General features: G+C 44.0%; 1 protein-coding gene across 2 annotated transcripts in view; it reads left to right on the forward strand.

Moving 5' to 3' along the window:
• Positions 1-27,258, forward strand: part of CFAP74 (cilia and flagella associated protein 74) — a 78,768-nt gene that overhangs the window by 34,057 nt on the left and 17,453 nt on the right. For both annotated transcript variants that reach the window (XM_028740918.2, XM_077931329.1), the window contains exons 17-27: positions 1,552-1,743; positions 4,007-4,151; positions 8,530-8,651; positions 9,710-9,832; positions 11,824-11,945; positions 14,455-14,583; positions 19,850-19,937; positions 21,142-21,315; positions 22,076-22,209; positions 23,650-23,926; positions 25,100-25,234. In XM_028740918.2, the coding sequence (XP_028596751.2) occupies positions 1,552-1,743; positions 4,007-4,151; positions 8,530-8,651; positions 9,710-9,832; positions 11,824-11,945; positions 14,455-14,583; positions 19,850-19,937; positions 21,142-21,315; positions 22,076-22,209; positions 23,650-23,926; positions 25,100-25,234 (1,641 nt within the window). The remainder of the gene's footprint in view (positions 1-1,551; positions 1,744-4,006; positions 4,152-8,529; positions 8,652-9,709; positions 9,833-11,823; positions 11,946-14,454; positions 14,584-19,849; positions 19,938-21,141; positions 21,316-22,075; positions 22,210-23,649; positions 23,927-25,099; positions 25,235-27,258) is intronic.

The raw sequence follows: 27,258 nt of genomic DNA on the forward strand, positions 1-27,258 counted from the left end.
CTTCAAAGGCAAATTGTGGGAAACCAGCAAAGGGGCAAGGAGCTCAAAGTGGTGCACATGTTTCTACTCCACCCCATTTTAATCTCCGTAACAACCCTGTGAGGTAGGTTAGGCTGAGTCTATGTAGTGCATTGCTGCTTGTTCCTTCCGCAGACACACCTCAATTCTGAGCCTTCCTACTAGTTTTGCTGAGTGGACCTCTGTCCCAAAGACAATCCTGTTAGTGCATCACTGCACCCAAGGCCTCAAGTTGATAGGATCAGTCTGATGTGTATTCCAGTGTAAATGTGTTCTGTGCTACTTTCTGACCACAGAAGGACCTCAGGACTATTCAATAGTTTGCAGTTAGACAGCCATCTCGGAGGACAATGTTAGCAAATGGCCACTGTGAGAAAAGGGTTGTCCTAATCCAGCAGGGCTCTCCTTATGCATTTAGGATTTTGTGGTGTGTGTGTTTCCCTTATCAGGGATGTTTCATAAATAATTTCTTTCCCATCAAATAAACCATGACAAGTATTCAACGCTTGGGCGAGAATCACTTCTTGCTGGCTCTCCATGGCAATCCGTGTTGCCAAGTTTAGAAATGTGCCCCCTGACTTGTCAGCAAATTGGCAGGAAATGAATTGCTTAATAAATCGGTTAGCTGGATCTCTTATTTGTCACTAAATGTCAAAACTGAGCAGCACAACAAACATGCCTAAATACTAAAATAGCTGAATTATGAATATAGTTAATGCCCCATCCCAGAAGGCATATCACTGAGGCAGCAGCTCGGAGGATGAAGTATTGGGGACAAGTAGCAGACCTGATAGCCAAATACAAAGTTGATAAAAAAGCATTATATTTACTGTACCATGGAAGGTGCTGTAATATTCTGTCCTATGCTCACCAAATGGATAGAAACATTTGTATGAATGTACAGTTGTGGAATGTAGAAGTAATTAGTGCAGGATGGGTTCATTATACTAGAGGGGTCCTGTAACCTCGGTGGGTGACAGAGTGTTAATATTCATATTCGATAAATGATTCAGTGAGTTGTTCATTTACATAGAAAAGGCTCCTCTAACTTGATGTACCTAGTAGAAGCATTGATTTAATTTAGAGATTAAACTTGGACTTGTGCTTTTATCAAGATTTAGTATTAACCCAATTGTATATGAGAGATGTTGGGTTGTATCCTCGTACCGGTAAGTCCTTCTCAGAGTAGACTCACTGAATTTAATGGGCCTTAATCCTGGCTCTGAGTAAGATGAAAACTTAGTGCAATCTGTAGTATTTAGATGGGCTTTTTTTTAATGGTTTACATTATTTATAATTTGATTTCATTTTTCTTTTTGTAAAAAAATATATAAAAATTATTGATTTATAAATCTGCTGCAGCTTCCATGCAACAGTCAAGGGGAAAAGATCCCACTGTGACATTGCCTTTTGAAGCGGCAATAAGGATTTTAAGGTCTTGTGCTTGAAATGGTAGCCGTTCATTTAACTGACATTACTGCCTATCTAGGACAGTAGTAATTATGTTTCCTCCCTCTCTCCCTCTCTTTTCAGCTGGCACTAGATAAAGAGCTCATTGACTTTGGCACTCATGTGGTGGGAGAGACAATTTCACGGACCATCACCTTGACGAACTGTGGCGCCTTGGGAACAAGATTCCAGCTCCGCAAAGCAGCTGACACTACACACACTGCAATGGTGCAACATACTGTGACTGCACCACCTTCCATCGACAAAACAGTCTTTGTAAGCCTTCCTCAGTTGAGAGCTCTAAGCGACATAGATCGGCATATCTCAAACTAGTCATTGATAGGTGCTCCTTTCCCAGAGAGATCTGATTGTCATTTCCCTTAAGCCTGCTTGGAAGCAGGAATCTTTTCCTGATGAGTTTGCAATTCAGAGTTTCTTCTCTATTCCTTTTGCTCTGGATTGGCTTCCAAATAGGACCCAAGAGTCTAGCCCAGTGATGTTATTTCTCCCCAGCCTAAAGTTGCTATTAGAAATATGAAAACTTAAAGCAAAATTAATGATTGCTTTTCAGGCAAGACTATTAAGAAAAGAAAGAAAGCATTCTGATAAGATTTCTTGTGGGATGGGGTGGGGTACAGACTGAACATAGGGATAGAGGAGAAACGTATTTCGTTTGCATTTTAATAGAAACATACCAAACTTCCTGAACCATTCATCAAATTGAAATGCAGTTATCGCTTGAAAATTTGCACTGCTTTCAATTATTGGTGCATGTGCCCAAGCAAAAAATGTTTACGAAAAAGCACAAAAATGCTCATATTATGGAAAATGATGTACAAAACCACATTATGTTGAGGGAATTGGTCTGCAAAAAATGTATGTAGCAAATGCATACAAACTTTGTGCGAACTTTGTGCGAACTTAACATTTTTTTTAGCAAACTCAGGAAATGAGAAACTGAAATGAACAAATGTCCCAAACTGCACATGCCTTGTTTGTTACAGTTTTATCAAATCAAGGTGTGTGGTTTTCCCAGGAACCTTTTTTGGGATAAGCCAGTGAACGCTTTGATGACTAGCTTAAATGGAGCAGAGAGCAGGCAGTTACCACAACCATAAACATCCAGCCCCTTGATCATTATGAGCACTATGAGCCCTCTTTCATTTTGGAACAAATGAAAAATTGCTCTAAACTGAGACTCCTATGTTCCCCATTTGTGCCATTCAGAGATTAGGGCAGTTTACTTTACTCTAGTATGGCAGCAACACTGAGGTCAGTGGCTGCTTCTGCTCGTTGACCATATATTCCTCCTGAGTTTCCTGGCTATTATGTTGTTCAAGAGTATTTGTTTCCCCCCTCCCCTCCCAAAAATACCCTGGTATTATGCAATATATGGTGCAGTGTTTGAGGGGAAATGGCCCTGGAACTGATGATACAGAAGGCAAGGTTTTATAGAGCACTGACATTTCCTTTCATATTCTCTGTGGAGGCCGCCCTACCAAGCTCTGTCTTCGTCAGCCAGTCCCCACCTGCCTGCCTCTTTACATAAAGGTAAAGGTACCCCTGCCCGTACGGGCCAGTCTTGACAGACTCTAGGGTTGTGCGCCCATCTCACTCAAGAGGCCCTGCCTCTTATCTCATATATCTCTTATCTTCTATCATAAATAGCTTACATACTTCTTATCTCTCATCTCTCTTATATATTCTTATCTCTTATCTTTTATATTATCATTTCCCTTGCTTATCTGTTATCTATCTCTTGTCTACATTATCTCTTAACTTATCTCTTATCTATTTTTCAATCTCTTATCATGATGACTATGTTTCACCCCCCTCTGTTATAGAGGCAGCCTGTCTCTGGGAATCGCAAGTGGGGAAAGTGCTGCTGTGCTCAAGTCCTGCTTGCATATTTTCCATAAGACAGGCACGTCCAACAGGTAACATCATTGGATGTCTGTGGTAGATCAAAAAGGGAGTAGATCACTGCCAGTCTTCAACTGTGAGTAGATCGCAGTCTCTTGGGAGTTGGCCACTCCTGCCATAAGACGTCTGCTTGGCCAGTGTGAGAACAGGATGTTGGACTAGATGAGTCACTGGCCACTGGCCTGATCAAGCAGGGTTTTTTTGGTGTTCTTATGTGGATGGTCCTGTTCTGTGGCTACTGATAGTTTTTTCCCTTCAGAATCAAAAGGCTGAATAGCTGTCCAGGAAATGGCCCTATATGGAGGCCAGACTGATCAGATACTTTGTTGGGAGTCAGTGTGGTGTAATGGTTAGAGAATCAGACTAGAAGCTGGTGCGACCAGCGTTCAAATCCCTACTCAACCATAAAGCTTACTGATCATTTCTTCATTGTTTTTATTTGATTTATGCTGTATTTGTGATGTTCTATTACGTTACTGTTATTTATTGTTTGTAAGCGGCTTTGAGATTCATCTGAATGAAAAGCAGGATAGAAATATGATAAATCAAATCTTAGTCCATCTGAAAATAATTGGAATTCGTAAACCTGAGAACTTTTTGTATATCTCCCAATTAGGTTTGTGCCCCTGTGGTCGAAACCACAACTGGGAATAAGAAAGACAGCAACTTTAGTATGGGGCACTTCACTGGCGACAAGGAAACGGTTTCTCTTAACCGCTCTGAAGAGGTTATTCACCACACCCCTCTGCCTGACAATTTTGGTAAGGTTTCTGGTTTAAGGGATTTAAGGTAAATTCCAAGAGTATAAGTAAAAGTAGAAGTAGAAAAAAATCTCTTGCAGATACTGTTTGTGCTTGATTTGTTTTTGTTTTAAAAAAGCTTCCTTCAAAACTTGGCTTGTTCAAGAGTTCTGAAGAAATCAAAATCATGCTCGCCATTTTGTGACATTTGGGTTAGCTGCCTAATAACATTATTACCCTACTATGGATTTTGGATTCCCGCCCCTCCCCCCATCTGCATGGACTTGCAAGGAGAGAGAATGATAGCTTGGAAAAGGTGCTAAAACAGTAGTGGGGAGTCCTTTTCAGCCCAAGGACAGCATTCCCAACCTTCTGGGGTCACGTGGTCCTCTAATGCAGTGTTTCCCAACCTTGTGCCTCCAGCTGTTTTTGAACTACAACTCCCATCATCCCTGACTAGCAAGACCAGTGGCAAGGGATGATGGGAATTGTAGTCCAAAAACAGCTGGAGGCACAAGGTTGGGAAACACTGCTCTAATGACAAAGAATTATCCAGGAGCCCCTCAAGGTGCGTATTCCTGCAACCCTGTCCTGAGCAGGCAATGGCAGTTTCCCCTCAAGTACAAAGCCTCCAAGGATTTCTTCCCACGGATACAGAATCCTTATCATTGTTCTCTTTGAAATTATCTGAAACACCCACCTCTCAAAAAGCGAGAACCATGTGACAAGTTTATTTTTACAACCTGCAATTTTATGAACAAGGTGACACAACGATAAATTGCGTAAGTTTCTCTCCCCAGCTTTTAAATGTTTCAAAGGCGTCATCAAGTTTATTTATTTTGGAGAAAATAAAGCCATTCAGTTTGGAAATATTTGCTCCCCCATTTTTTGTCCTTATCAAATGCTGCCTGTGCCACAGTTGCCCTGCTGTGCTGCTTTTCAACAAAACTCTAGCCTGTGGGCTTTGAACTGTACAGCTAAAACAAGTTGCCAGTGCAATACAGCAGTGGCGGCTAGTGCCTGTTGGGACTCATAGGGCAGAAGGCAGGGAGACCCAACAGTAGGCAGAGCCCAATCCATTCACAGACACAGCAAAGACCACTGACAGGCAGAGCCAAGTAATAATTCCAATTGTGTCTTTGGCTTCCTCCCAGCTGAATTCCCTAGGGGAAAACTGTGAGACTAAGAGGAAGGAAGGTGATGGACAATGCCACTCCCATGGGCTGGCTTTAAGAAGGCAGGCACGTGGGGCCTGGCTGAGGGCAGACTGCGATTGGCAGGGCAGTGCCCCATTCACCCTAATGAATCAGTCTCCAGCAACCATCAGGGTCCTGGACTCAGCTGTATTAGAATGCCCAATTCTGACTAGAATCATCTTGTTATGTACTGAGTTGAATAGGATCCAAAAGGCAGCAGACTGATTGGTCCTAGAGCAATAGGATTCAGAATGTAGCAGTCTGATTGGTCCTAGAACAATAGGGTCCAGAATGCAGTAGTCTGATTGGTCCACAGGAGCCACCCAATGCAGCTCCAGGTGGAATTGAATCCGCAACCTGATTGGCCTACAGGTGAATCCCAGAATTAGCCAATCACGTGGGGCTCATTGTGTAAATAATGTATATAAAGCAGACATTCTGGGGGAACTTCCATTCCTCCTCCTCACTACTATGAGCTGAATAAAGAGCATGAAATCCACTCTCGACTCCGAATATATTTCACATCTGCTGCTACAGTTTCTTGCCACCCTTACCTCCCCTGCTTTCACCCTTTGGGCCCAATCCATTTGCAGGCCTGGAGAGGACAAGCAGTACTTTCACACCTTTATAATATATTTTTCATTTGCTCACTATCTCTCATAACTCTTGCGTTGGTGAAAGCAATGGGGGGGGGCGCGCGCGACAGTAACTGCCACCTATCCCAATAGCTCACTCTCATTTATTGTTCATGAATGCTAGAATGTTAACTGAGACATTCTGCAAACACCATGTAACCCCTCTACTGAGAGGGTTTCACTGGTGGCCAATACGCTACCAAAGACAGCGCAGCGTTTTGATGTCAGCCCTACATGACTTGGGACAGGTTGCCAAAGGGACCTCCTTGCCCCATAGATTGCTGCAACTATGCTTTTTGTACATACTAGGAACTGGGCTTTTGGTGTTGCAGCACCAGCCCTTTGGAAGCAGTCTCTAGAAATCAGAAAGGAACAGCTGGAGTATTCTATGATTGCCAAGAGAAATCACTCATCCCATCAACTTCCTCTACAAAACACCAAGAAGGAGCAAACATGCTTTAGATAATTTTGCAGAGCTCAGGAGGCTGTTGGTTCTAGTATCATTGTCTGAAGAGTCATGTTTCGTTTTATAGCAGTGGTGAGGAACCTGTGGCCCACCAGATGTTCGACTCCAGCTCCCACCAGCTCCTGCCACAAATGGCTAATAGGGATGGTGGGAGTTTTAGTCTAGCAGTATCTGGGGGACCACACATGCTATATAAGAGGCATGCAGAACCCCAACCCCGACCAGGAACATAGGGATGATGGGAGTTGTAGTCCAACAGCATCAAGAAAACCACAGGTTCTCCAACTCTGAACCAAGCCTGACACTGCTTTTGTCATCTGAGGCCATTCTCATTTACCCCTTTTCAGTGGTTGCTCCTGTCAGTGGAATTTTCCCTCTAGGGAGGCACAGCTGGCACCATCTGTTTTAGGCAGCAGGCAAAAGCACTCTTTTTCTCCCAGGCATTTGGATCTTCACTTTCTGCTATTCTTTTAGTGAGTTGGGGTTGAGTTGGATCTGCATATTATATAATGCAGTGTTTCCCAACCTTTTTTGGGCAAAGGCACACTTGTTTGATGAAAAAAATCTCGAGGCACACCACCATTACAGCCTCGTGACGTCAGCACGCAGCGTCGCGCCGGGAGGGACGCACGAAAGTGTAAGTTTCAATTTTTTTCCCTCCCCTCCTGTGTAAAGGGGAATGCACTCTGCTAAGTAAAGGCACTTGCCACAGCAGCGTCAACGTCACAGCACCCACCGGCACCCAAGAGAGAAGGGGTCTCAGCAGCCCTTTTGCCAGGAAGAGGAGCAAGAACGAGAGGAGGAGGAGGAAGAGGAAGAGAGTCCCCCCCAAAAAAACATTCTCCTTTTGATCTTCCTTATTTGCAATTCCTCATTGCAAAACAGCGGTTGATATAGAGCTGATTTTTTTGTTATTACAGTCCCCACCCCCTCACCTAGAAAAACACCCCCTGTCAATTTTATTATTATCATTATTATTATTATTATTATTATTATTCCCCGCCACTCTGGGAGGCTGAAGCCCTTTAAGGCTTCCTTCTGTCCACTCTCTGTGAATTACCTGCCCGGAGCGGGTTTCGGGGGGGGGGGGCGCTGCTGCCGGTGTCCTCCCCGTCGAGTCTCGCCTTGCCCGGCGCGTGGCGGCCGCCCTTTCCCACACTCTGCCGGCTGCGCTGCCAAGCCCTGCGGCTCGGCCTGTCAGCGTTACCGGGCTCGGCGGGCGCTAATTCCCGAAGAAAGCCGGCGGTGCTTGAAGAGCTGGCAAGCCCCCATTTGCATGTCTGTTTTCCGCAGCCCTTGGAGAGGATTAAGTTCCCTCCTTCCTGCCGGAGAACCTCCAAGCTTTGGGGGTGGGGGGGGGGAGGAGGCAGCAAAGCGAGGCAGGAAGGAGAGCGCGGCTTGGCTGGGTGAGCTTTGGCAGGGGCAGGGAATGAGAGCCGCGAGGCGGGCGCTGCGGGCGGAAGCGCTGCCCGCCGAGCTCGCAGGCAGCCAGGCAGGCAGACGGCGAGAGCCCCGCGCTGGGCGGCCTCTCCTCGCCGCCCCGCCTCTCGCCGCCCGACTCGCCCGCCTCCCTCCCACGGAGGTAGGCTGGTGTGCCGTGGGAGGGAGGCGGGCGAGTCGGGCGGCGAGCACACGCAGGGCGGCGAGCGAGCTCCCTCCCACATCCCATCGCCGCTCGCTTCGGCCGGCCTACTGGGCTGTTGCAGGCGGAAGGCCTGCGCATGCGCGAGGTTTTCGCGCCTTCCTCCAGTAGGCCGGCCGAAGCGAGCGGCGATGGGATGTGGGAGGGAGCTCGCTTGCCGCCCCGCGTGTGCTCGCCGCCCCGCCTCTCGCCGCCCGACTCGCCCGCCTCCCTCCCACGGAACACAAGGCAACGTTCCGCGGCACACTAGTGTGCCGCGGAACACCGGTTGGGAAACACTGATATAATGTTATTGGTGAACAGTTCAGGGTTTTTGTTTCCCCCCCTTGTTTTTCCAATTGTTTTCAATGTCTGATTTTAACAAGCCACTTTGAGTTCGATATTAGAGGCAGGAGGTGGAGACAAATAAATAAATATGGTTAATAATATTACAGGGTTTCCTCATTTGTCTACCTTTTAGGGCAACTTGATAATCTGGCTTCCGACACGGACATCATTGGGGAAAGCCTACAAGTCCCTTCAGCTGAGAGACCTCCGGGACAGCAGTCTAGGGAAGAAGTACTTGAGATCACAGTGGGCAAGGTAATGCATTGAAAGAGAAACTGTAGTTGTAGCTTAACAAAGTCCTACCCAGAGTAGACCATTTTGAATTAATGGACCTAATTAAAAGTAAAGGTAAAGGTACCCTTGCCCGTACGGGCCAGTCTTGACAGACTCTAGGGTTGTGCGCCCATCTCACTCAAGAGGCCGGGGGCCAGCGCTGTCCGGAGACACTTCCGGGTCACGTGGCCAGCATGACAAAGCTGCATCTGGCGAGCCAGAGCCGCACACGGAAACGCCGTTTACCTTCCCGCTGGTAAGCGGTCCCTATTTATCTACTTGCACCCGGGGGTGCTTTCGAACTGCTAGGTTGGCAGGCGCTGGGACCGAGCAACGGGAGCGCACCCCACCGCGGGGATTCGAACCGCCGACCTTTCGATCGGCAAGCCCTAGGCGCTGAGGCTTTTACCCACAGTGCCACCTGTTAATCACACCTGTTAACTTCAGTGAGTCTACTCTGGGTTGGACTAACATGGGATATAACCCTGTGAGCTTATTGGTGAATGTAAAGGCTCTCCAATACCTTAGGTGAGATATCTTCATGTAGTTTATTTTATTTTAGTGGCACTTTCCCATAGTGGACTGTGCCAATAAGCAGCTCACAATAAGAAAGGTTATCTCAACAACTTGACCAAGGAAAAACATTTTAAAAGCAGTTACAGTCAAAATACATTCTTATATCCAGTAATTTTGGGGATGCCAGAAACCGTGTCCTTCAGCCAAATTCCTCCTGAAGCTTGATAATGATGGAGACAGACACATTTCACTAGGGAGAGTATTTACTCCCCAACACAAGAACCCTGGGAATGGTAGCTTGTAAAGGGTACTGGGAATTGTTGCTCTGTGGGGGTAAACCAGCATTCCTAGGATTCTTTGGGAAGGTGGGAAATATGCTTTAAAGGTATGGTGTGTATGCAACTTAAACATGGATGAGAAAAGATGCAGAGTGAAGATAAAAAGGAAGTGAAAGTAAGCAATAGCCACAAACCATTTTTAGAAAGTTGAGCTGTCGTTACTCTTCATTTTTGCTTATTATCCAGGTTTCTGAAGGTGATATTGGACCCTTCAGCTCTGTCAAACTTCAGATTATGTTCACCCCAGCAGTTCCTGGGGCTGTGCAGGCTGATTTCAAGATTACCTTTGACAACCCAGACTGCAAACCAGTGAGTAGTTATTGCTCTGAGTCTTATGTTTGCTTTTTGTGCTGCTTCTAAGATGTGCTGTGGAATGGATGGAGGGCTTTTCAGCACAAGGGCCACATTTTCTCATGGGGAACTTTGCTGAGTCCACATTCCCAGAGTGGGTTTGGCCAGACACACACTAGGCAAACAAAAAGTATTATCACACTTCAAAGAAACATTCCTGCCACGGAATGCCAATCACTAGGGGAGGGTGCAGAGCAAGGCTGGTGAGAGATGTGACCAGGGTAGGCATGGCTCTAGAAGCATTTGCTCAGGACAAAATGGGTTTGAAACCCTCTTCTGGAAGGTCCAGAAGTATACACCTGACAGGCCCACATATGCACCTAGCAGGTATGGGAAGCTGGGTTGCTGCCAAACAGCAGTAAAACGTGGTTAGCAGTAGGGAAGTGGGAGGTGAAAAGAGCAGTATAGGAAGCTGTCTTACATCAAGCCAGGGCATATAGTGTCACATTGTCAACACTGACTGGCAGGAGCTCTCCATGGAGGATTCTTTCCCAGCCCTCCCTGGAGATGCCCAGGAGTCAAAATGGGACCTTCTGCCACAAAAGGTGCTTAACTTGTCCCCCACTGCCCACCATCCCCCCCCACATCCTTGCAACATCGTCTTCTAGTCCCCACAGCTGTTCTTTTCCCCTGATGTGGCAAAGGCACATTCAGAATCCTGAGCAAGGAAAGGGGTTTTCAAGGAGTAAGCGTTAAGCACCCAGCCACCTCTTTTCCAGGGCAAACAGCTACAGTATTGTAGCTGTTTGGCAGAGGCCTGGGGCCTCAGATTAGGGCACTTTCAGACTGTTACTATTTTCAAGTGGGGTTCAACCTCGTACTAGTAAATCACATTGTGCAATTACAGTTTACTGGGAGGTCTTGCACAACAAACCAAGTTTTCCCACAAAGATCAGACTTTTGTGACAGATTTTGATGGGGAAATGCACTGAAAAGTGTAGGGCAACACTTGCTTTGATGCAACATCATCTAAGCTCCCTGCCTACAAATAGGAATGAACGTGCAATAAACAGGCAATTTGGAAGTGCGCTTGGTCACCTGAGTTGCCTCCAAACATCATCCTAAGATCTGCAGACAATTCTGAGTAGTGCCCCTTCTTAGGATGATGGTGCTTTTTCGGAGAGTTTAGCGTAAAAACATAAAAAGAGCCTGCTGGATCAGAACAACAGCCTGTCTAGTGCAGCATTCTGTACTCACAGTGCCCAGCCAGATGCCTTTGGTAAATCCGCAAGCAAGATTCAAGCACAATGGCACTCTGCTCTCCCGCAGTTTTCAGTAACTGGTATTCAGAAGCATTACTGCTTCTAACCATAGAGGCAGTGGCTAATAGCCGCTGATAGCCTTGTCCTCCATCCTCTTTTCAAGCCATCCAAGTTGGTGGCCATCACTGCCTCCTGTGAGAGCAAAGTGATACAATATTCATTCATTCCTTCATTTATCACACGCACACACCCCCCCACACTTTTCAGATAAATGAGAGAGCTGGCATCAACAGCAAAACTGGAAAGAAATTGTCACTCCCTTGGGCTTAGGAACTAAAAAGACACACAAGAGAAGGAGAGTGAAGAGAAAAGGTAGAAGAGGGCAGCCCTATCCAGGTTCCTATTGAAGTGAGTGCTTTTTGAAACAAGGTGGTTCCTCCCTAAGCTGATTAGAGTTTCAAAGCACTCTACCGGCTGCTTGGGAAACTGTAGCTTTCCAAATGTTGTTGCACTTTAGCTCCCATTAGCCCCAGCCAGTGTTGCCAAAGGTCAGGTAAGGAAGATATCTGGAGGGCCACAAACATTCCCCATCCCTAGACTAAGCAAACATATCTTCCACTCTCGTCTGTAATTTGGGCTTCCAAGAGTTTGGGGAAAGAGTTTGAACCTGAACACTTGGGGCAGCAATTGTTTTTTCAGCATACAAGACCGTGTTGCCCCTGAAACTTTGCATCTGTTTGTGTTCAGTTGTCCTTCAGTGTCACTGCTGTTTCTGTGGCTGTACCGGTGTGGGTGCCCAATCCAAATGTTGACCTCAAAATCTGCATGTATGACAGGCTGTATCAGGACTGCATCATCATCCAAAGCAGGTGTGTGGCCCAGGAATTCATCTACTTCCAGGTTCTTCTGCAGGTTGACTGATTCTTAAATTTGCCCTCATTTATTAGCATTTGCTGCAATCATATTCACATTTACTTGGGAGGAAGTCTAAATTAACTCAGTGGAACTTAGTTTGAGCAGACATGAGTAGGATTGCACTGTTGGTTTTGTTAATCTGCCATTATTTATTTAAAGCTGGAAACTCGATTGTGTTCCCAAGTACACTTTTATTCTGCTGGGATGAAGGTCCATCACAATGGGTATTGGCGCTACCTGTCATCCGATGCACACAAAGCTGTAGTAAGTAGGCAGGGCTTAGTCCTCCTCAACCGCAGTCTGTCTCCTGCCTTCCTCAGAGGTGGTCACCTTGGGTGGCCAGGCTTGCCTTTGGGTGGCCAGCCTTCAACCCTACAGCCTCCCAGCCCTCTTCTGCACACCTTATCATTATTCTCCTCAAATGCAGGCAAAGGCCTGCTGACCCTTTCCTTCCCAATGTAAACAGCAGCAGAGCTTTGGGCAGGCAGCTCATTTACATTAACCTTCCTTGGGTCGTTCACATGTGTCAGAAGCAACTCGGGTCCATATTAAAGGAAGTGATGGGGAAGCTGTGCTGGTTGCTGATCATCATTAACTTCAATGGATCTATTCTGAATAGGGTTGTATCCATTGCTAATCCTATTCAGAGTAGATCCATTTAAGTTAATGATGATGACTAATTTAGGTACATTACTTTCAGTGGACCTACTCTGATTAGGATTTGGCTACAACCAAGTTCTTTAATTTTGTAGAAATTAAGCAGGTTTTGTTGTTGTTGTCAAGGGATTGGGCTTCTTATCCCTCTCTCTTTTTCATTTTTCTGTATATATTAAAACTATTAAAAGTAAAAGTAAATTATTAAAAGTAAATTATTATTTTTTTAAAAAGCAGGGCAGGTGGTCCAGAATTAGACTGGCTCTGGATATTTGTATTCTATTTAGCTGTCTATGAATACTGGTTATCAACGGTAACAAAGTAATTAATTGATTAGCTGATATATGCCCTTGGCCCATATTTTTATATTGTAGTTTTATAGGGATATAAGATTCCCATTTATCTCCTCAGGACTTTTACATATGGAAATTTTAAAAGAAAAAAGTTTAGGTTTTTGTTTCTTGGCAGACAAGCACCATCCCACGTGTAGGCCATGGAAGCTCAATTTTTGCTTCTTAGAAATGGTTCTGTCATCTCCCCTGACCAGCCATTTTGAATCCATGGATTTTGCTAGCTAGATGTTGAGTCTTGCTATTTTTAACTTGCTCCTCTTTATCACTATTTCACATTCTAGTTAAATGCAAGCGAATACAATTGAATGGTATTTATTTTTCTCTTTTTTCTTTTCTTTTCCTTTCCTTTTTTTACTATTTTTGTTGGAAAGGGATACATCTTAAACTCCTTACTAGAATTAGACCCCACTGAGATTCTTCACAGTTGGAAGGAAATGAATAAAGCTGCTATCTCAGAAATTCAGCTTACAAGTGTGACAAACGTCAAGTTATGTAAGAGACTTTCCTGGGTCTAGATAACACTCACTACCAGGAAAGGGATTATAAGTATAGTGGCAGAGTATCTTTGCTATCAGATCCATTTGCTTCATCCTCACAATGCAAATCCAAGGTTTTGAGGTGTTCCCGATAGAAAACTGTCAAGTTGCTTAGCCCCAAACCTAAGCTCATTTTCATATTTTTTTTAAACCAAATATCAATCATTTTTTGTTTTCTTTGTATGGTGTCCAGGATCCTGCATGGGACGAATCCTCTCCTGCTAATTGCTCCTCAAATGAGATGTTTTTGCTGTCTTAAAATATAGGCTATTTAATTTCTGAGCTCATCCCCTTTCCAACATTAAAACACTCTGGAAATTGTAGCTCTATGAGGAGAAGCCGGGTCTCCTAACAACTCTCAGAACCCATAATAATAATAATAATAATAATAATACCCTGCCCATCTGGCCGAGTTTCCCCAGCCACTCTGGGCAGCTCCCAATCGAGTGTTAAAAACAATACAGCATTAAATATTAAAAACTTTTCTAAACAGGGCTGCCTTCAGATGTCTTTTAAAGATAAGATAGCTGCTTATTTCCTTCACATCTGATGGAAGGGCGTTCCACAGGGTAGGCGCCACTACCGAGAAGGCCCTCTGTCTGGTTCCCTGTAACCTTACTTCTTGCAATGAGGGAACCGCCAGAATGCCCTCGGCGCTGGATCTCAGTGTCCGGACTGAACTACAGCTCCCAGAATTCTTTGGGGGGAGAAACCATGACTGTTGAAAGTGGTATCATAGTAGTGCTTTAAATGCAGCGTGTGAATGTGGCCTGAGAGGAGCCAAAATTAACATATTCAGCTATCATTGTGTATTTGTGCAATGCGAGAAGAAATGGTAGCTCATATAGTCAGATCTGTCAGTAGAGGTGGCCACAGCATCCAATATCATGCCAACTCAGATGTTCCTCTTCTCTTTGCAGAGCAAAAAGTGCCTTGCGGTTGAAGTTTGAAGTTTGCAAGGAACTTGCCAACCACATGGAGCTGCTTCCAAAGACGGGCTACATTCAAGCTCATTCATCCTTTAGTGTGCAGCTGAAGTTTCTGCCAAGGTAGACCTCAGCCATCCATGGCCAAGTGTCTCAATTCTATTTAACTGCTAATCTTTATTATTTTTATATTTATTAACTTTACATACCACCCTTTGTTCATACATAGCATACTATCTATACAACATAAAATTCTGAATGGTTATATAAATACAACTATGACAATAAGAAATACATTATGAAATGCACATTCTTATAACAGCAGCAAGATAAAAAATAAAGAAGAAAATCCACAGCAGGGTATCTAAAATACAAAGCAGTACACAAATACAATTCTTATCCTGCCCCCACCTTCCCCACAAATCACCCTGGGAGCTTTCATTTCCTCCTCTAGTCTCCCATCCTGGGAGATCTTTATTTCCCTGCTCTGCCTGGGATCCTTCCATCATCTATTTGCCGTTTGCATGTGGGTGCAGTCATTGGCCCCTAATGACATCCCACTTCTACAGCTCCCAAAGCATCCTACAAAAATTTCAGAACAATGCAGACCCAAGAGATCCCAATGCAGACCATGGAAATGGGAGCAGAAGGTAGCAGCAAGACAATTTCATATTGGGTCACCCAGGGTATGAGAGAATAAAACCATCCTGAGATGTTATTGAAAGGAGAAGAGAGATGGCGTCAAGTGGAAATCTCTTGGGATGGCGTTACCTAGCCATGACATCACTATGGGGCCTCTGGAGATATCTCTGTGCACTGGTAGGTCCATACCAGAGATGGTGGCCCTTCAGATATCCTGGTCCCAAACTGTTGTTCTAGATCAGTGGTCCTAGATCAGTGGTAGAGCATCTATTTGCATACAGAAGATCCTGTGTTCAATCCTCAACATCTCCAGGGAGGGCTGGGAATATTCCTAGTCTGAAACCCTGGAGAGCTACTGCTGCTCAGTGTAGACAATACAGTGGTACCTCTGGTTGCGAATGGGATCCATTCCGGAGGCCCGTTCGCAACATGAAAAGAGTGCAACCCGCAGCGGCGCATCTGCGCACGTGCGGATTGCGATTTGCTGCTTCTGTGCATGCATGTGACGTCATTTTACGCTTCTGCACATGCGCGAGCGGCGAAACTCGGAAGTAACCCTTTCCGGTACTTCCGGGTCGCCATGGGACATAACCTGAAAGAACGTAACATGAAGCAAACGTAACATGAGGTATGACTATACTAAGCTAGATAGGCCAAGTATAAGACAACTTCCAGTGCCTTAAGGTTGTTGTTACTATATTTCATTTCTATCTTACCTTTCCTCCAAGGAGCTCAATGTAACATATATTATACTTTCTCCACTTTTAGCCTCACAACAACCTGGTGAGGCAGGTTAGGTTGAGTGGCAGTGAGAGGACCAAGATTACACAGTGGTAGGGAAATGCTTTGATGAGTATGGGCTGAATGAGTATGGAAGATGTGTAAACACCCTGTAAACAAATCAGAATGAATGCAGGACTACTAGCCATGATGGCTTTGTTCTCCCTCCCCTGTCAGAGGAAGTAAGACCTCTGAATACCATTTGCTGGGAATTACAAGACGGGAGAGGGCTCTTCCACTCAGTTCCTGCTTGCAGACTTCCCACTGAGACATCTGGTTGACCACTGTGAGAACAGGATGTGGGATTTGATGGACCTTCGGCCTGATTCAGCAGGGCTCTACTTCTGTTCTTACAACATACAGATTTAGTGTAAGGCCTCTTTTTCATACTATGCATGGAAAAGGTCTTTCTATCTGCAGTTTTCCAGTCCCTGGGCTAGAGACCATCAGGTCACAGGGTTGGGAAGGATCCTGCCTGAGACTTTAGAGAACCATGGAACTACCTAGACCAAGATGAAAGCAGCATCAGCATCTGTTATTTGCATTCTGGTGGAATAAATTACCAGAGCACTTTTTTGCAGTAGAGCCTTAAGAAATGCAAACACTGCATGTCTCTGTGCAGAATTAAATTCCTATCCCATTATAGAAAGAGAGTTACCATTATTATGACAGTTTCCAGTCCCTAAACTTCAAATGTTGTGAAACACTGCTATAGTTTTGTCAAGTGGATAGAGGCGACACAGCTTGGATTTAAAATGTTAATCTGCATTTTGGGAGGGGGGGACTGGGGGAAAGCTTCAAAGGAGATTTGATGAGATTAAGGAGGTTCTGACTCATGAAATAAGGCCCTGACTGGTTCACCAAGCAGAGATCGGATAAAAGGGGATGGGGTGCATGGAAGGCAGAGCGGGGTTGCAGGGAGGGTTTACTAAAGTTTGGTGTTGAAAATGTTAAGCCACAAGGCCATTTTAATGGAAATGCTAGACTGGCTCTCATGGCTCATACTTTGCATGAAAAAGGTCTCAGGTTCAGATGAACTACAACACCCATAATCCCCAACCACTTCCCAACCATTGGCCTTGCTTGCTAGACCTGATAGGCATTGTGATTCAGCAACATTAAGAGGGTCAAAGTTCCCCCACACCTGCTGTATGAGATGGTTTTCCATGTCCCTGTGTCCATCACACCACACCACCTAAGAGTCATCCATTTGAAGATACTTTTTATCACTGCCCTGCCTCGCTGAATTTCTGATTGGGTGTTAATGTGTGCAGTTGTAAACACCTGCTTCCCTTTGTGTTTATGTGTCTATAAGTATCAATGTGCAATTTGTATATGGTCTTTGTATCCATCCATTTTCTGAGCAGATGCCAAACCTGTGGTTGCAGCTGACCACCTGTTGGCTCTGCCATCACTCCATGTCAACTAAACGTGTGATCTAGAAACACGCCTGGCACTCCCCACATGGCTGCCCATTGCAATAGGGCTTGGAGAAACTTATCTGCCATCAATAATTTTCTCATAAAGGAAACCCTGAGAAGCTTCTGAGGGGTTCCAAAAGAGGGGCTTTTGTTCACGGGGGTTGTTTGGGAGGACAAATTCTAGCAGAAGCCTGAGTTTCATGAATGGATCCTTGCTCTCTTCTGAAAACAAAACATACAATGGCTTTTGTGACAATGCTTGACTACAAAAGAGGACAACTTGATATAATTGTTGCAGGTTTCTAATCTAAAAGATGCCCTTTTGATATGCAAAATTTGTCTTTTTTCTCAAGAATATTGCATAATTCGCTAGCTGAAGGTGTTCGTTTAATGGCTGGCTTGAAAATAGGTTGTCATAAACTATTATATTCTAAGCGTTGTCTCCAACTAAGTGTTGCTCAGAGCAAGTTAGTCATGGCCATGAATTTCAGTGGGTCTGCTCTGAGTAGGAGAAAATCATAAATCCGTTGCCAATCATTTCTTCAAAAAAGGATTTCAAATGTATTCACATGACTCAGTATGGCAATTTTGTATTGTATACTGATTGTTTACTCAGGTCCTCTCCCTCTCTTTTATAAATATTGTTTTATCATCTTACAGAATATTGTTTTCCCTGATTTGATTTTGATAGTCTAACAATATTACAGTTGCTCCAGACAAAGATTTTGTCAACATATACTGGGCAACTCATTAAATAATTTTTCCCTTTGGAATCTATTTTGAGGTTACCTCCTCCTTTTTAAATTTGAAAACCATACATCTACAACATTTTCACAGCATTGCCTCCACTTTTTATGATATTATAAAAGGAGGGAAACCAAATCTATATGACCTTGTACCGTCTCACTAGCGACCCATTTTTTCAAAGCAAAGACTCCAAGACAGAACACTGTCTCCCTGGAGACAAAATGGGAAAAACCACTCTGTGTTATAGGACCCAGAGATTATAAATAGGATGGGGGTTCTAAAAATGATACATTGTTTGTACTAATTTGGCTCAAAATTGCAAACAAGGCTTGCGCTAGGCAAGAAGCTCTGGCAAGCGAAACCCTACACATCCCCTCTCCGTGGTGGGTAATCAGACAGACGGAGATGGTCTTTAAGACTCTCCTTGCAGCCTGTTCTTATTTCAGTATCTGTGTGGTATTGCCTTCCTATTGATACTGACTCAGAAGAGCTGGTAATTAATTAACGTCAATGTCAAAAGGAACAGATTGCCCAAGATGGGTGTCTCATCTGTGCTCCTGACTACAGCTGGGGCCGAGGAAGCTTGCATACTGATTACCGAGCAAGTTTCTAAAGTCCTATTTATAGTCGTCAATATTTTGCTAGGAAAAGAGCAATATATCAGTTAATACTTTCTTAAAACGCTGGTAAATACAACATGGCCCCATAATCAGCTCCCTTTAGTAATGCAAGCCGAAAACACTTATGAGAGCATTAATGGGAATTACACGCAAAGAAACAGAGGCCAAGACCCTTTCATGTGCTTTGCAGTTCCCACATGGAATTGGTACTTAAAAATACACTGTCGCACGAAACAAGCCTGGATTTTACACTATCTACATTGCAGGAATCAGTTGTTATTCAGCGATTTGATGCAGTATTGGGTGGGGGAAGTTGTTGTTTAAGGTTTTGAAAGAGCTAGGCAATTATTAACATCATTTGCATGATCTAAACACTTAATGTGAAACTTTTCTATGAGCATTTGTATCTGGGTGAAATACGTTTCAAGCCTGTACTGTAGGGCTAGGGAACCTTTGACCCTCCAGATGTAGCTGGACTCCAATTCCAATCAGCCCCAGCCAGCACACCTAATGGTTGGGAATGATGAGAGTTGTAGTCCAGCATCTGGAGGGCCAAAGTTTCCACTGGAAGCATATTTCCAGATAGCATTACTTGCAGAGGTTCAGCAGACATTCTTCAAGCACAATGTACCTCATTTTGTTTGAGCTGAAAAAGCCCCAAACAGCTTCTCAAGGACTGTCCCCATCTTCTTGTAAGGTTTGGCTACATGCTAACAGGACAAAAGTCAGTCATGTTAAAAGGCTTTCATAATGATTTCCACCAGAACAAGAGCACTACATTGTACAAGAAATCAGCAGGTGGAAGCTGCCGTAAGGAAGCCCTTATCACTCATGTTTTCATTAATCACTGAATACTTAGGTTATAATTGGATACCTTGAATAGTTTTCAATCTGGATTTCCCCCCAAATGCCTAAAAACCATTAGACAATATTAGACACCTCTCTTTAGGGCTCCATACTCAGATACTTCAAGAAGAAAATCTATGTTGTGGAAATGAAGGACATCTTCAATCCCTCAAAGCAAATATTCCTCTGCTTTTCCTTCCTCTTGTTCACGCCATCAAAGTCTGTCCAAGGTTTCTCATTGGCTCTCTCAGCAACGAAGAGTTTAACCTATCCTTAGTGTCTGATTCCTTCTGCTTGGCTCTTTAAAGAGTATGTGATACTTTGCTGTTTCAGGCACTCTCTTCGAGAAGATGCAAGGAAGTACTTTGATGTAAAAACAGGAGTTCTGGAAGTCCCAATGATGGTCATGGTTTCAGATCAGGTTGGTGCAAGATTCAGCTGCTTGTTGTTAGACAACAAGGGAAGATTGTGTCCTGCTCAGGCAGGATGAGAGCCTGCTGGGTGTGGTCCAGGTCTGAGGGAAATGGTTTGAGTAGCATAATATCCATCAGTGGTAGGAAACAGAGAACCAAGTACAGCTGAGGTGGGGAGCCTCAGATCTGGAAACCAAATGTGCCCACCCTATGATGGGGGCTTCTCTATCTGACCCTCAAGACTTTAGGCTATACTCACTGTCCCCAGAGCATCCCTCTTTGCTGACCTAGCTCTGTACCCTTCTTCAAGGGCATGGCTGGAAGGTGTCCTTGAGATATAATAATGTTTCTTGCTTGACTGGATGTTGCATGGAAAACTGTGTATGCAGGAACTTCTGAGTTTGGCATGACTTGAATGTAGCCTACTGTAGGAAGGTGAGAGGCACATCAGTTTGCCCTGCCTCTAGCCCCACCCACTTTGGCACTGACCCCCGCCCACCCCTTGAAGGTTACCCATAAATGAATGTAGCTCCTCAGCTAAAAAAATGTTCCTCACCCATGAAGTACAGGGATTGGGTCAGAATGGTTTTCTTCAGGACCTAGGAGAGCTCCCAAGGCCAGCAGGAGTTGCCTTGAAGGGATACAAAGTCTAGGACTGTAACCTAAAGCATAGCGTTCAGTTTTATTTTTTTTATATGATATTTATTAAACTTTCCATTTTAACAATCCAATCAAACCACATCATATATTCTGAATTATACATATTATTCAATAATCAAACAGTCCAAATATTATGCCAAATTATAATTTTTTCGGGGGGACTTCACCATGCTCCGAGGTCGGGGGAGATCTGATGATCTCATACTTCTACTGCTTTTCATGATCATTCCTGATAGTTCCCATAAGTCATTCTGACGTTTTCAGTTTTAATTTTTTAATGTATATGTTTCTCTTGATTCATCTCTCTTAGACCATATCTACAAGGTGGACACATTGTTTTAATGGTAATTCTTTCTGTCTAGGGATCTCTAGGAATTGCACTTAAGATAGCAAGGATGGGAAGAGATCTCTTAACAAAATTATTGGAACAATAAACTTGAGTTGACTCAATGTCACCCAGTGCTCTCTATATTTGAATTGAGATTTGGATCTGAATCTCTTCTGCCCTAATTCAGTCATTACACCACAACACAACTTGTGTTCTTGTTTCAGAGTAAGCCAGTTGAATTTACGGTCCATGCAATCGTTACAACCTCAGATTTGGAGATCAGACCAACTGAAGTGGATTTTGGATTTTGCTCTATCTATGAAGCTGTCCAAACAACAATCACACTAACAAACAAAGCCATCCTTCCCCAGGAATTTGGATTTGTGAAACTCCCAGAGGTAAATACCTTCTCAGTTTCTAACACAATAAATATTCCATGAAGTTTTGTAATGAAGAAGAGAACCACCCAAATGATTACTATCAGAGCTGTGTATATCTCATTTTGAATAAAATCTGTCCCATGAACAGCTCAGTTCTGCAATGTGCATAAATTATCAAACTAAGCAAATGTATATCATTTAGTGTGTGTTGCATAATATATTCTAACATGTTAATTCATTCTGGGTTTGCACATTATGGAAAAGTGGCAAGGAGCTATGTTCGTTTCACCCACACTTTCAAAGTATACCATTTTATAGCCATGAGGGTTAGGAACTTGCCTTTTTTAAAATGGAGATTTTCAGCATAATTGTGTTCCCAGTACTGCACTCTAGGGTCTTCTGTACTCCACTCAGAATATATGCAAACACACAGCCCTGATCATCACAATATGCATGGGCTAGGACCAAATGAATATCTGTTCCTGATAAGTGCATTATTAGGCAACATTTATTTTTCTCTTTTACTCCCTTTCTTTTAAAAAATGTTTTTATTGAAAGATTTTTCCATAAGTAACAAAAGTACATGCAGTGTCTTTGTTTTTATATCGTGAGAAGATGAATGAGTGTGATTTTTCCCCCCTACCACTTACAGAATTGGGTTGGGGGCGGATCCAAATTGGGAGGATTTAGAATAGGTAGGTTATTTTTGGGAGGGTTATCATTTGGATTATGGCTAGTTTGTCTGAGAGAGTGATGCTTTTTTGCCTCCTTCTGAAAGTTTGTAGAAATTCAGCCCAATGATGGATTTGGAATGCTCCTGCCTCTTGAACAGTTGCAGCTGGACATAATCTTCAAAGCCCAGCGGGCAAAGGAATACAGTTTTGAGCTCACTTGCAAGACTGAAATCAACAGGTGCGCACAGAGTTTCAAGCCATCAAGGGTTCTGCCAATGAGGCAGGATAACCAGGTTTGATCCCCCAGTCTGATTCAGGTTTGCCCCAAATGGCCAAAACACATTGGAGAGAAGCAATTAGTGGGAAGGAGGTGATGGTCAACCTATACCTGTTTACTGCTTTGGGGGCGGGGTGCTTGCATTCTTGCATTCTGCATGCATATGCACACAGAGGCCACTTTCCTTTGCTTAGCCAGGACCCTCAGAATGCTTCCAAATGACCTGTTCGTTGAGCATTCATCCTGATTTGTTTGCTGAGAGATCAGATGATATGGGCTATTTAATGAGCATGCAATCTGATTTCCTCACAAGGAGATTAGATGATGTGGCATGAAAGTGCTACCCCACACTTTCAAACTGCATTTCCCTGCCACTTTTCAACCTTTGGGGGAAAGAAGGCTTGTTGCACAAGACCCGACCCCTCCCTCCCATCAACTATAATTGTGCAGTCTGGAATTGCTGGTGTGTGATTGAATCCTACATGAAAACAATGACAGGGTGGAAGAACTGCATAGGGAAATTAGCAGCTGTGGGACTGGGTTAAACATGCATTGCTACCTGCCGCTTCTTCGCAGCAAAGCTTCCCCCGCTCCGGAGCTTTGCATGTTAGAACCAAACCCAAAACTTAAAAGTGAATATTTGCAGTTCCTCTACTTGTAATAAACCACCAGGGAACTTTCCAACTTCTTTCAGCATTTCTGCAGTCATGTTTCAGCATCAGCAGCATCTTTTCAGTGAAAATTAAGTATTCCAAAAGTGGGACTTAGAGCAAAATGTTGCAGCATGAAGTGCTCCTGTGCAGTGTGTTCATCCAGGATGCATGTTTTTGTAGGGCTGTTTGGGGAATGTTTCCCCTTTAGGCTTTTTGTTAAGAAAGATTTTGAGTTTTATACATCTTCAGGTCTATTCGGGGTGGACTCGTTGAAAATAAAAGACATAGCAAACTTAGGTCCATTAATTGCAATTGATTGTATCCATTTAAATTTTACTAATAGTACATTAGCCATGCCCATTAATTTCAGTGGGTTTACTTTGCATAGGGCTAACATTGGAGACCAACCCAGTGGATCTACTCTAAGAATAACTTGGTTGGTGCAACCTTTTTTGTCCTCTGCTGAAAACTCTTTCTTCTGCATGGGTATGGAGCCATTTTGCCTACTTAAGCAACCACACTCACACCTGAACATTGGGATTAGAGGGGCTGTTTCCATCTTGTGCATCATGGTTTGATTTCCATATAGTCTTGAGCCATAGGGGTGCCACAGGACCTGGAATGGGCAGCGAAATATCTTTTTACTTGAAAGCAATGAGATACTTGTCATAGGGCTTATTTAAAGTCTTGGCAACAGGCTGCGTATTGTGCTGTGACCGGATTTTTTCAGATGTGTTTCCATTTTTAGAGAATTCAAGCTGTCATGCAAGGCAGTCGGAGTCCACCCTCCTCTTGAGCTCTCTCATACCTTGGTCCAGTTTTCTGCCACTGCTCTCAACGACGTGTCAACAGCAAATATCTTCGTGATCAACAATCACGTCAGTGTCAATCAGTTCACTCACAGTGTCCCAAGAGTTGGCAAGGGAGAAGTGGCCCCCGTTGGGCCAACTTCCTTCCAGTTCCTTGTTCCAGAAGACTCTCCTATTACGATCATGCCATGTGTCGGAACTGTCCTGCCTGGAAAGGTAAACACACACTCTCAGCCTATTAAAGATCTGGATAAAAAAAGAACCTTCATGCTTATGGAGTACTACAGTCTATGTATCTGGCCTGAAAGCAAAATAAAGTGTTGAGAGCACATGTAGTTTTAATTCACATTTTTAAAGAAGAAATGTAACCAGAGTCCTTTTTTTTGTTCTTCACTAGATATAGTTCAGGCTTCTTAATAAGGAGAGCTTATGCTGCAAGCGTAAAACCCCAGATTTAGGAAGTAACATGGACATGAACTGGATTGTGTTCATTTGCTATACAATGTATATTTTGTGAGCCCAGAGGGAGGCATGGAATTGACAGGCCTTGTGGGGGGACCATACAGTGTAAGGGCAGAAAAGGGCAACCAGAATGATCAAGGGACTGGAGTAACTCCCCTTTGAGGAACGGTTACAATGCCTTGGAGAGTTTTCGTTTAGAAAGCAAGTTGAGTAATGGGGGACATGATAGAGGCGTATAAGATTATGCACAGTTTGGAGAAAGTGGATAGGCCTCTTTCACAATACTGTAACCTCATGGGGTCTTACAGTGCTGCTGAATGGTGGAAGATTCACAACAGGCAAAGGGAGATACATCTTCACACAGCTGCCACAAACTATAATTCTGGCTACCAATTTGGATGACTTTGAAGGGGGATTTGACAAATCCATGAAGGCTACCAGTCATAATATCTATATTACCTCCAGTATGCCTCTGAATAACAGTTGCTAGGTATCATGTGTGCTAGAGTGCTGTTCTACTCATTTCTTGCTATGGGATTTCCATTGGAGCTCAAAGGGGCATCTATGGTTTTCTTCTTCCACATTTTATCCTCATAGCATTGAGGTAGATAACAGTGAGAACAGGATGCTTTGGCCAGATCCAGCAGGCCTCCTGCTTTGTTCTCTATTACAGTGTTTCCCAACCTTGTGCCTCCAGCTGTTTTTGAACTACAACTCCCATCATCCCTGACTAGCAAGACCAGTGGCAAGGGATGATGGGAATTGTAGTCCAAAAACAGCTGGAGGCACAAGGTTGGGAAACACTGCTCTATTATGGATTGGATTGTCTGTTAAATGGAGCATAAGTCTGAACTCCATTTAGCTACCCAAGTTCATTCTGCATGTTCTCTTTCTTTCCGGCCTCCTCTCTCCTCCCCCCCATGCCAGAAATGCATGCTGGAAGTGTCCTTCCGTCCAGTGTTGTGTGATCAGCTTATCAGGCTGGAGGCAGTCCACCTGCTATGCCAGGCTGCTGAAGCAAAGGCTCAGCTGGAGAGGAAGGCTCGGGAGTTGGAACTGCAGGTAAGTGTGGGAGGGATCTATGACGCCTGCGTGTTGCTCATTGCAAAGAACATCTGCCGTACTCGACTTCCGGGATAGCGCGAACGGGTAATGGCGGATTCCCTCCGAGCTCTGGAGGGAATCGGCTCCGCTAAGGACGGGTCTTGCCGTGCCGGCGACACGGGGACCCTTAGAAACCGCAGGCGCGGAAGCCTGCGGACATGGTGACTCGGTGGGCACCTTAATCGCCCTCTCTGACCCGCGAAGAGCCTTTTTAAAGGCTACGGAGTGGACCGGAGAGTGGCGTGGTGCTGAGAGTCGATCGCTGCCTTGGCGGAGCGAAGCCGCGAGCCATGACCGGAGAGCGCTATCTTTCTTCCTGAAATTTGGACTGAAACAAATAACCCGTGAGTAGAAGGGAATTTTGGCATTAAAAGTTTTTATACCTAAAATTGAGTACGATCGGGGGTGTGTTAAAAGGAAGTCCGCACCCCCCCCCCCACAGAAAGATTCAAAGCAAAGAGAGGAGTACTAAGGCGGAAAGACTTTGGCTTTAAAAAGATAACTCTCACGAATTGGATGACAAAGTTATTGTGCTGGAGTGGAAAAGAGAGAATTTTGAAAGTTTCCTTTTCTCCTGGTAATCCCCCCCCTTGGACCCGGGAGCGCCCTGTGTGAGAGCCCGAGGAAAAAGAATAAAGAGTTTGACAGCTGTCAAAAGAGCTGTCAAACGGGAGGCAAAGACTTGGGACTGTGTTATAGGTATTTTTTCGGACTAAAAAAGCTACATTAAAATTGACCTTTTTGAAACAAAGTGACTGGGAATAATAAAGTGGCTGGGAGCTACAAAGAAACGGATTGTTGGAATAGAATCATGATGGAAATCCCCCTGGAGGGAACTAAAGACATTGCAATGGCTGCAGAAGGGAAACTATGGGCAGAGATTGAAAGGATGTTTTTTCTCGTGGGAACTTTACAAGAGCAAAGTATCACAATAAGTAAACAACTGGAGACTTTCGGTTTGGAACTGAGCAACTCTGCCAATGATACAAAGTTGATGGAAAGAAATTCTGCAGCTGCAGAGAAGGAGATAACTTTGGAGCGGGGGGAAAAAGAAGAAGAAGAAGGAGAGGAACTTCAGGTGGAAAAAACCAACCAAAAGCCTGCAACCTCTGGGAACAAAGGAAACAAAGAAAACGACAAGTGGATTACAAATCTGCAAAAGGAGAGAAAGACAAAGGAAGAAGTCCCCAGAATAACTGGAATATTGGACTATATAAGAGTAAGCAAGTATGATTGGGGCTTTTTCATCAAGCAGGAGTATGAGAGACTGAGTGGTCCTGAGCAGAAACTGAAACTTATTGAATTGGAAGGAGGAAAAAATGAGAGGCTGGTGACAGAACCTCTTCAAGAAGAGAGGGCCAACAAAATGGACTACCAACAAAATTGGTGGAGAGAGACTAACTGGGGCTTAAGAGCCTCTGATGTGAGAAACCCGGGCTAAAGCAGCCAATCTATTGGGACATTGGTTTGGGAAGGGACAGAAACCGGGGCAGGGCAGGAGGGGAGAGGAGAATAGTTAAAATCTGAGATTTAGAACTGCTATATTATGATTTTTTGATGCAATATGTGAAGGAAGGAATTCATGGGAGAAGAATTTAGGCCGTCCTTAGAGAAAAGATTTATTGTGTAAAACTGGATAAGTTTAAATTGGGTCAAGCATAAGTGACAAATTTTAAGAAAGGATGAGACATTTAAGGGAGGAGAGCAAATAATTTGCTGAGATAATTAATGAAACTGGAATGTGGGAAGGAGGGTGCGGGGAAGTCAATTTTATGCAATTATGTATGTTTTTGTTTTGTTTTTATAAGTTTGTCTGTCCTTTAAAAATTTGAAAACTCAATAAAAATTTATTGAAAAAAAAAAAAAGAACATCTGCCGTACTCATGTCACACTGTGTGGAGAGGCAGGTGCAGCTTTAGGAATTGCCAAGCCCCGCAGTGGTGGCTGATGCCCATTGAAACTGGTGGAGTGGAAGGCAAGGG

Source organism: Podarcis muralis, chromosome 7 (assembly GCF_964188315.1).
Source record: "Podarcis muralis chromosome 7, rPodMur119.hap1.1, whole genome shotgun sequence".
Lineage (NCBI taxonomy): Eukaryota > Metazoa > Chordata > Lepidosauria > Squamata > Lacertidae > Podarcis > Podarcis muralis.